The sequence below is a fragment of the Nannospalax galili genome, unplaced genomic scaffold (assembly GCF_000622305.1).
Source record: "Nannospalax galili isolate Female #2095 unplaced genomic scaffold, S.galili_v1.0 scaffold389, whole genome shotgun sequence".
In the NCBI taxonomy this organism is placed as follows: Eukaryota; Metazoa; Chordata; class Mammalia; order Rodentia; family Spalacidae; genus Nannospalax; species Nannospalax galili.
In genome coordinates, this window is record NW_008360310.1 from 1,610,730 (window position 1) to 1,621,414 (window position 10,685).

The following is a 10,685-nucleotide window of genomic DNA, read 5'->3' on the forward strand; positions in this document are numbered from 1 at the left end:
AAAATAAAGAAGACAAGAACATTTTATTTTAAAGTATTCCTTACCTTTTCCAGGTCTGTGTCTTGGAATGGGAATTGTCCTACAACCTTTTTATATGTCTCTTCATTCATTACTGGTATGGGACTGTAGTTGTCAGAATCAAGTATGTTTCTAAAAAGAAAAAAAAAATAGAGAGAGGGAGGAAAGACAGGAAGGAGGGGAGGAGGTGAAGGTTGTTTAAACACAAAGACTTTGAGGAACCCTAATGATTCAGGTCTGTGTCTTGGAATGGGAATTGTCCTACAACCTTTTTATATGTCTCTTCATTCATTACTGGTATGGGACTGTAGTTGTCAGAATCAAGTATGTTTCTAAAAAGAAAAAAAAAATAGAGAGAGGGAGGAAAGACAGGAAGGAGGGGAGGAGGTGAAGGTTGTTTAAACACAAAGACTTTGAGGAACCCTAATGATTGTATATATAACACAACTTCAAATGAACATTTCTCAGTTCTTACTTAGGGTTATCTTCTAAAGAAATCAGAAAGAAAACTAAGCTCTAAAACAAGGGGAACACAACTGTAAACATGATCTCCTAGTGTCTGTGATTTACAAATAGGAGAGAAAACTATAGGCAAGTGAGAAGTAAACAAGAAAAGAATGCAGGAAAGGCAGGGACTGGTTCTGATCATTTTAGTAAGATATGTTTGATTGTAATTATGTTTTTAACTTTGTGCTAGGCATTATATATTAACAAAAAAAGGTATCAGAGAAGGAAAATAACTTCAGTAAGTCCAAGTTATGTTCATTTTATCATCCTCTCTACATCAATGACAAACTTTTTTTCATTAATTAGCACTCTCTCTCTCTCTTCCTCCCTGCCGTCCCTCCATCTCTCCCCCCTCCCTCCTTGAATACACTAAGAGTTCCCTAAAAGCAGAAACTTTCTTAACAAAATCCAAACAGAAACTCATGGAAAGTACAGAATATTATATGTATTTCATGGTGTCTCTACTACCTGTAGAGGTAACCTTCCCATAAAAACAATCATCGCCATTGAATAAACATGGCTTCTGTAAATGCAAATATTTTCATTAAGATAGGAATGAGTTTGACTAAATAATAAAGATATGCCCATAAACTGTGATGCATAAGACTAAAAGATGAAGGTAAAAGTTTCAAAGTAAAAAACTTTTAAATGCGTAAGGAGAAATAATCATGCAAAAGGCAAGGAGAGCACTTAGCAAAGGAAAATGCTGGAATTTCAGTGTGAATTGCACTGAATCTGGAGGTCATTTAGGATAATAAAGTCATTTTCATAATAATTCCACCAATCCATGTACATGGGAGGTCTTTCCCTATTCTTTTTAATTTTTTTACATGTTTTTAATTTTAGAAATATGAGTGCTCTGCCTGCATTTATGTAAGTGCACCATATGAGCACACAATGCCCACAGAGTCCATGTACACACATGGCATACCAGGCACAGGAATATACAAATGACTGCCGCTCCTCACCTGAAAATTCCTGCCCACTTCTTCAGAAGAGTTTCACTATATTGGTCTCTGATTTCTAACAGCATATCAAAAAGTTGATTCACTGGAAAACCATACACCTAAAAGAAAACAAGAAAATATATTTGTTGTCTAAGGTGTCTTTTAAAATAAACAACAAAAGAGAGATTAGGCACTGAAAGACATTTCATTATTTGGATAACAATTTAAAAGAAACCATGATAGCAAAATTGTTCATCTCTATCTAATTATATAGTGTTTAATGCCCCAAACTTAAAAGATACATGTCAAAATGCCCTAGACATAAAGAAAATGGTAAAAATTAAAACAATATATACTTTGAGGTAGGTTCTCCCTATACCTTCCCCAGTAACTTACTGCCTGCGACAACTTTCTAAAGGAAGGATGCCGTAATCTCATGCATACCTAGCTCTACTCTGCTAGACATAATATATATTTCAAATCAATGATCATTGTTAAAGATGGTAGTTGAACAAACCACAAAGTACATGGGTGTCATACTGGCATTAAATACACTTTGAAAATCTAATTTGGCAAGTGGTTCAGTTAATTTTTCTGAGAGAAAAAATGGGGAGGGAAACTATATGACAGCATAAACGTGAAGGTAAAGCCCTGGAAATACTGTAATAAGATGAAAAGACCTAGCTCTAAAAGAATATACAGTAAACATTAAAAGGTATTATCCAAGGTTAGGGAGAGGGCAAAAAGATTCAGAGCTAATGGAACTCCACCTTAAGGAGCATATAACATATAACAGAACTCACATACCTGAAGTGTATCAGCAAAAAGCACAATGAGGTTCTTCAAATCTAACACAAGGTTTGGATCAGAACAGTAAGACTAAAGGCAGGGGAAAAGGGAGAAAAATGTCTCATGAAAAAAGTAACTACATTTTTATGTATTACATTGTTTAATAATGCACCCCTGACAAAGGCACTTATAGAAAGAGTCCAACCATTTCCTGGTACAGGGAGTCACAGGTACACTCAAGAAAGAACTAAGAAGACAGAATTCAACAGACTAATTTACATTTAAATATGTGGAAATTCAAACACACTTCAAAACTTTTTTTTTCAGTCTTTTTGAGACAGGGTCTCCTTGTAGCTACAGTTGGCTTGGACCTCACTATGGAGACTAGGCTGGACTCCATCTCACTGAGATACACCTGCCTCTGCCTCTCAAACTCAGGGATTAAAGGTATGCAACCTCATGCCCAGCAACTCTTATGTTAAAAATTCCAACACTTGGGAGGCAGAGGCAGGTGGATCACTGTGAATTCAAGGGCAGCCAGAGCTGCAGAAAAAAAAAAACAAAAAAAGAAGGAAAAGAGGGAAGGAGGGGAAAAGGGAGGGAGGGAAGAAGGGAGGGAGGGACCAAGATTGGGACCAGCAAGACTGTTCATCAAGTAAAGGTGCTTGCTGCTCTTCTATCCAAGTCTGACCATCTGGATTTGATCCCCAGAATACACATAAAGATAGAGAAGAAAACCAACTCCCCAAAGTTGTTCTCTCATTTCCACACATGTACTGTAGCATGAACCTCCCCACACATATCAAATACCCATACATACAGTAATTATAAATTAAAATTTAAACCAAAATTGACACAGATTATTTGAAAATGAACAACGAATACTTCATTCAAAACCTACAGTGTATGTCTAAAACCTTTTCCAAAATAATTGTACACCTTTAAATGCAAACATTAGGAAATACAAAAGATTTATTTATCCAAACTAAACACTGAACTCATGAAACTACAGGGAATAAAGCCAAATAAATAATAATTGTGTAAGAAAATTAAATGAATAAAATTAAAGAAAGAAATTAGTGACATAGAAAAGACAAAGAAGATCCATCATTTAAACCAAAAGCCCAATATAAACATGGAATTATTAAGACAGACATCTCAAACATGTCTGATTAACCAAAATGAAAAATGACACGAAACAATACATAAAATATAAAATAAATATAAATACAAAGGAAAGAAAAATTAAATTACAAAGAGTGTCCCTATGTAACCTCCGCGGTACTAATTTGGTGACTGACATGGAAGATGCTTCCATGGAGAGAGTATAAAGATGGCTAGCACTCTCTGCCTACTACTTTAAAGTTCCTTGATTCTGATATTTCAATTTTCTCGCTTATACTTTTCCTCCTAATCTCCAGGACCTGAGAGAGGTATGTTGAATTTCAATGTGGCAATGCAATTCTATTTGCCTTCTAGTATATTAACGTTTTTTTTTTTTTTGCCTCTCTTTTTATTTAAAATAAATAAGTATTCCTTAAAAAGGAATAACTTTCTAATTCTTTGACAATTTCAAGGATTACTGAAATTCTGGAGCTATTCAAAGCCCTCCATTTTTTCCATTTTTTCCAAAATTTCTTACCATGTATTTTATTAAATAACATCTTATAATTACCCCACAGTAGTTAAGAAATACTGTTAACCTGAAAAGCTCTGGAGTAGCCACTGAAATATTTTCTGCATGGAATGGCTCACCTTTTATAGGAATAATTAAAACAATAAAAATGACAAACAGTCCTCATGTCTGCCTAGATTTGCAGTAATTCATCCTGCTGTCATTCAAGGCATCCTTTCCACTTTAAGAAATTCTTTTCTACTATTCTATTATTACAGGCCCCTGTTTGACAGGATTTTTTTTCCCTTGATCTCAATTAGATATATGCAAAAGTTTACATTAATATCCATACTTCTTAGCTATGTCCCTCTCTCTGTGATTTTGATGTATACTTTTGACTTTGACTTTATCTTCTTGCTCATGACATTATGTGTAGTCTTAATCTTCGCACTGAATTTCTCTTTCTCTGATGCTCATAATTTCCAAAGAACCATTTTTATCTTGGATTCAACTTTTCTAGCCTCCAAGGCACCTGCATACATATGGCATATGCTCACACAGACACACAGACACACACACAAATAAATAAATAAAAAACAAAAGTAAATCTTTACAAACTTTTTGTTAAATATTTCTACTATTTTGCCTCTAGTGTTTCCTATGAGCTAAGCCCAATAGGTAGCTGGCTGGCACAAGCCTAGGCATCTCAACCTAGGCACTGTAAACTGTAGCAGAAGGCTGATTTGGGAGCTAGAAGCAAAGAGCTTAGCATTCCATTTCAGGAATCATTTAGACTTATGTATTCACGTGTACCACAACATGAGGTGTTTTCTGATTGAATAAATATGAAGCACATCAAAATTTAAAAGTCTACTTATCTATATAGTTGAATCAGTAATTAATTCAGAACTAGCAATCCTCTGCCTGAAATAAATTAGACCATCATAAAAAGGTTATACTAAGATATAAAAATAGATATATGGGACTTGATAATTAGGCCTCTTAATACATCATAAACTTTTTTCCCAAAAATAACAGCAAAAACTGATAGAAATGGAAATCATTATGGTAAGCCAAATAAACCAGACTCAGAAAGACAAATAACATGTTTTCTCTTGTATGAGGAATCTAAATTTAAAAGTGTGTGTGTGTGTGTGTGTGTATGTGTGTGTACAAAAAAAAATCAGTAGACTGTGACCTCCCCATCATTGACTATATATCTATAGCATTAATAAGTACAGCAGAGGGCAAAATAAATCAGAAGCATCTGAGCATCTGAGCATGTCCTCTGTCTAGATTTGATTCTAAATTCCACTTCTTATTGTGGGACACAGGTTGGTTAGCTCATCATTCTAAGGCCAGTTCCCAAGAGTACAAAGTAAACATTAATGATATTAATGATAACAGATGGCTTTTGTACTGTTTCAGTACTGATGCAGTAAGACTATGTATATGAAATACATAGAATACTGCTTACACAGAAAAGCACAGGCAGACATGAGCTGCTGTTTAGAACTGTAGAGAACATCAACAAAGCAAGCTTACTATTAACACAGTTCAGTCATCTAAATGTACCACTTCAGTATGTCTCTAAATGGGGGTAGGGGGGCACCAAGAGCACATATGCTGCTTTTAAATCATAAAACACAAAGCAAGATATGGATAGTCAACAATAAGCAAGAACTTTCTGATGCGCCTTACATACCGAGTGGGCACGGAGTGCTGCAATGGTTTTGGAAAGTGCCATTTCCCATAATTCATCAATGTAGGCTCTATTTACTAAGCCCTGGGTTGTATGTAAAATATGATCTTCAACCACAAAAAAGCTGAGATTTGGAAGAAGAGAAAGCACAGATGTCAGAAATTAGAGTTAACATGATTGTTAATCTTTGGCATTAAAAGCTACAGTGTCTGATTCAAAGGTAATATTAATTTTTTTCTAAAGAAAGCTATTCAGTATCATAAATGAAATTAATTCATAGACTAAGAATATGTCCACATTATATTAATGTATTATTAACCACTTTCACAAAGACTGGACTGACATTTTTTCTCATAAATGTTAATCATATAACCCAGCAATTTATAAAAGAGAAAAAAAATGTAGTTAAGAGAGGCTAATTTAAATATATTTAAAAAATACAAGTCATTAATACATTTCAAAAAGCTAACAAATTATAAACAGATAATAAACACTAAGATGTATATATTTTTAAGAATTCAACATACAGCATATTAAAATAATACCGCTAGCCAGGCCTATAACCCAAAGACTCAGGAGGAAGAAACAAGAGGCCTTGAAAGTTGAAGACCTACCTGAGCTACCGAATGAGCTCAAGGCAAGTTGAATGAGATCTTGATTCAAAATAAAAAGTCGGATCTAGGATATAGTTGTTTGCTTAGGCCCTATGTTCAATTTTCTGAGCTCCTTGGTATCTGAGCATGGATATAAAGTCATCAGGTAGATTTCAATGGTAATGTTTTTCACATCCACCAATTATTAAGGAGCAAATTTTTATGCTTTGAAGAATCATTTTTTTTTACACACACTTCATCGATTACTTTTTTTTCTTGAAGCAGAGTCTCATGCAACTCAGGCTGGCCTTTAAACTCCCTATGTAGCCGAGGAAGACTGTGAAGACTAAATGATCCTCCTGCCTCCACCTCTCCAGTGCTTGGATTACAGGTGTGCACTACCTGCTTTTATGCAATGCTGTGGATCAAATCCATACATGCATCCTACCAACTGAACTACATCTTCCTACCCTTAATGATATATATAATCAAAGTTATTAATTATATTGAAGCAATCTAAATCTGATAAAAGAAAGGAAGGTTAGGAGAAAGGGAAGGAGGAAGGGAAGGGAAGGGAAGGGAAGGGAAGAAAGGAAGACTATTTGGAAGAATCAAACTTACGTACTTTTCTTTAAACTATAGTCCACATCTTACAGTTGGAACAAGCTGCCTGTAGTTGGTGTTTATTTGGTAACTCTAATTTGACACTACTTTTATCTACTCTAGATGAGAACCAAAAACTATAGCCCATGGGATCAGCTTGGCCTGCCACCTGTTTGATGAGGTATGTTCTATTGTAACATAGTCAAGCTCATGGCTTTACAAATCATACACAGCTGCATTCAGACTGCAGCAGAGACAAATAGTTGTGACAGAGTTCCTAGGTCCTACTAGGAGTAAAATACTTTACTGTCTGCCACACTTGGAAAAAGTTTCCCAATGTTGCTAATTATTTGGTTCCATATTGGAACCAAGAATGGAGAACCAAAATAATTTTAATATTACAAGTCAATGTCCATCTCTTTAGTCACCAAAAGTATCCTCTAAGAATAAAATGTACAAACCAGTAAGATGTCCCTTTCATTGTTTGTTTGTTTCTATGAAGCCCAGGCTAATCTCAACCTCAGCCTCCCCAGTACTGAGTTATAGGTGTGTCCTACCATACCCAGTAAAATGGTCCTTTCAAATGATAAGAAAATGAGTGCTAAATCTTTTCTTTAATGTTTACAAGAAAAAGAAAGAAAATTTCCCAAGGAAAGAAATTATTTTTAAAAGTCTTACAAATCCATATACTGAAAACATATATATTTAAATATATATATATATATATATATATACCTACCCTACAATTTGATTAAAATACTTCCTGTAGCCATCTAAAGTTTCATGCTGCAACAAAGCAAAGCAGAATTATTGTTTTTGTGTTATTATTACTTTAAGATCTGAAGATCAGTTATTTACTCTTAATTCCTTAGACTAAGATGTAAATATAACATCATGTTGTTGCTAATCCTATGTTGTCACAAAAGAATGAACTGAAATGATGTAGAGCTAAAACAGGGATGGCTGGCACACAGTTGTCAAAAGATGTTTCTTGCTATTCTTACTTCAGGGCACATTCAGCAAAAGCTGTCTGAGAATCAATCAATCAATCAATCAATCTCTCTCTCTCACTTTCTCTCTCTTGCTCTCGCTTTCTCGGTCACCCCCTGCCCCCCGCCCGCCATCATCCTATCATGGAAAAACAGGGAAAGTGCACAGAAAGTGTTGGTGGTTATCCTACCATGTTAGATGGAGGCTGGAGCACCAAACGAGCCTGTTTTCGCCTTTGCTTTCGGTAGTAATTCTCAAATGTTTCTCGGGCACTCTATAAAATAAGCAAGATGAAACAAACTCACACAACTAGACCAGTTATTCTTTGAGTTGGAGCGAACAGAGGAGGTTCTAAGTGTAGAATTGGAGAAACACCACATATCTCAACATCTGCATTCAAATAATTATATATAATCACAACACATAAAAGCAACCATTATCATTTATTAACTTGATAGAAACGCCCTAAGGTTGGATAGGAAAAACCTTTACAATGACATGATCAGAACTCAATCTTTAGTACACCAAGCTGGTTTCTGAGTCAACAATCATAAATTCACAAAAATGAAATCAAAGCAACCTTCACATTGGTTATAGTAACAGGAGAGAAAATATCCCTTCAAAAACTAACAGAACATTCCAGAAGAAAAATGCCCAGAATGAAAGCCAGTCTTCAAATCAGTCATGAGCAAGGAGTAAACAGAAAGTGAGAAAGGTGAGCTGAGGACAGGACCCCCTTCCCAGACAGAGGCTAATCTCAAAATGAAGGACCCAAAACAGAAGAAACAATTCATCAATGTTTCCAGTTTTCCCCCATGCAGGGGTGTTTAACTTTGACACTGTGACATGATCTTCTGCTGTACAAATATGTTAGACTGCATTCATAGATCTCTTTAGACACACATACCTAATAGGGTTTTGAGAAATCCACATGAGGAGTACTTAGAACAACATCTGGCTCACAAGCTTCACTCAAGAGCTCTGTTCTGGGTTGCACAATTTCCCCCTCAAAACCAACATCTTTCCCAGAATCTCCAAAATAATAGCTGGAATAAGCAACAATTGTGGCATAATCAGTCAAATTACGGTGTGATCATGCCCACTGTAGGGAAGTCCTTAATACACTATGGCTGGTGTTTCCAGAAAAACAGAAAGAAGGACACGGACAGGGAGAATGGTTTGTGTTTAAAGAGGCAGAGGTGGCTCAATACAGATCCAAGTCCAAGAGCACCAAGGGCTACTGGGCACCACAGATGCCAGGAAGAAGTAAAGACAATTCTTCCTGGAGTCTCAAAGGGAGTGTGGCCTCTTGGATGCCTTGAATTTGTAATTCAATCTTCTATAATTGGGATAGAAAAAGTTTTGTTGCCATAAGCCATGTAGTTTGTGGTACTTTGTTACAGCAGCTCTAGGAAAACAATATAAGCTCAAAAGTGGATGTAATATTATGCCCCACTGTGACTAAATGGTCTTAATCCAAGACTTTTCTTACCATCAAAAAAGCAAAAAGGGAAAACAGTATACCACAGAGGTCGAGAGCACTCATTTCAGAGTCAGGCTGACGGCATTCCAATTATGACCCTGCCCTTCCTAGCTATGTAACCATGCTCTCTTCTGCTCGGTTCTTTCATTGTCTTTTCTACTTAACTCTAGCTTATGCTTGTGCAGTGCTTTTCTTAGCTGAGGAGATGCCAACCTCACAGGGCTATTACGTGGACTTAGAAGAACGATAAAGTTCTTAGAACAGTGTCTGATCAACAAGAGGCATTTACATAAATGCTTATTTCTTTTTGTTTTTTTTAGAAATGAACAAGATGAAATCAATGATGAAAGTGAAAGAACTGCTGTCTCTTGCATTATCTAGTCATTCTCCTTCACTCCCTAAAAAAACTGAAGTTTATTCAACATGACTTCTTTGTTATATTGTCATCTAGACTGGACCTGAACTGGGAAAATTGACTTAAGGCATAACCATGCAAACACCAATGCAACTCAGAAATGAGCAAACATTTTCTGTAAAGGGGAGAACAGCCCATCCTTTAGGATGATTGGCAGCTGATCCACTAGGTTCCCCTGTGCTGACGGGGCAGCAACAGATAATGCATAAAGGAGCTTGGCCATGTACCAAAAAACTTCTTTAGAGAAACTGAAATAAGAGTATCATATAATTTCACCTGTCACAAAATATTATTCCTTTTTATGTTAAAAATGTAAAACTGTTTAAGTTCACAGACTACATAGACACAGGCTAGCAAGCTGGACTTGGAACCTGGGTCATGGTTGTTGAGCTCTGATGTCTTAAAACAAGCATCTTAAAATGCTAATGTGATTATAACTATATATACTACAAGTAATTTTTGGCTATAAAATGAAACAAAATAGTAGAATGGCTATTTCAGGACTTTCACCATCCACCAGTAATGAGGAGGATTATTGGATTTATTATTGAATTTATTAAATAAGAAGTAGAGACTGCCATTTGATTTTCTAAGGCTGTTCCCTACTTGTCACCAGCACAGTGATGGTATTAAATGCCATTTGCATTTTGTACACACTGAAAGACTTTTCATTTTAAGGTTAACAATCATAAAGGATCTTTATTATTTGAGCATGACATTATATATTCAACATGCTTTAGAGCCAAGATACACTGACCTAAGAATTTAGGCAAGGTCTTCTTTCTAATCATACTGTAAGACACTAATTTGACTCCTTTGTTGTAAATAAAAAGAATATATATGATGAAATTCTATATAAAAACTAAAACACGGATTTCTCTACTTAATTCTAGACTGGTTATGGCTTAACTTTCAAATTTTCCTTCAACAAGAGAGAAAAAAAAAAAGGCCAATTTATCTAATAAGTCTGGCTTTGCCATTTACAAAAATTAGTTGGATTTTCCCTAGTGGGTATTAAATAAA

General features: G+C 35.5%; 1 protein-coding gene across 1 annotated transcript in view; it reads right to left on the reverse strand.

Annotated features, from left to right (window-relative positions):
* The window catches only part of Exoc6b (exocyst complex component 6B), a 629,077-nt gene that overhangs the window by 295,973 nt on the left and 322,419 nt on the right, over nucleotides 1-10,685 (reverse strand). The window contains exons 9-14 of the mRNA XM_008824711.3: nucleotides 7,955-8,038; nucleotides 7,514-7,560; nucleotides 5,582-5,702; nucleotides 2,280-2,351; nucleotides 1,494-1,591; nucleotides 45-150 (exon numbers count right to left, since the gene is read on the reverse strand). Of these exons, the coding sequence (XP_008822933.1) occupies nucleotides 45-150; nucleotides 1,494-1,591; nucleotides 2,280-2,351; nucleotides 5,582-5,702; nucleotides 7,514-7,560; nucleotides 7,955-8,038 (528 nt within the window). The remainder of the gene's footprint in view (nucleotides 1-44; nucleotides 151-1,493; nucleotides 1,592-2,279; nucleotides 2,352-5,581; nucleotides 5,703-7,513; nucleotides 7,561-7,954; nucleotides 8,039-10,685) is intronic.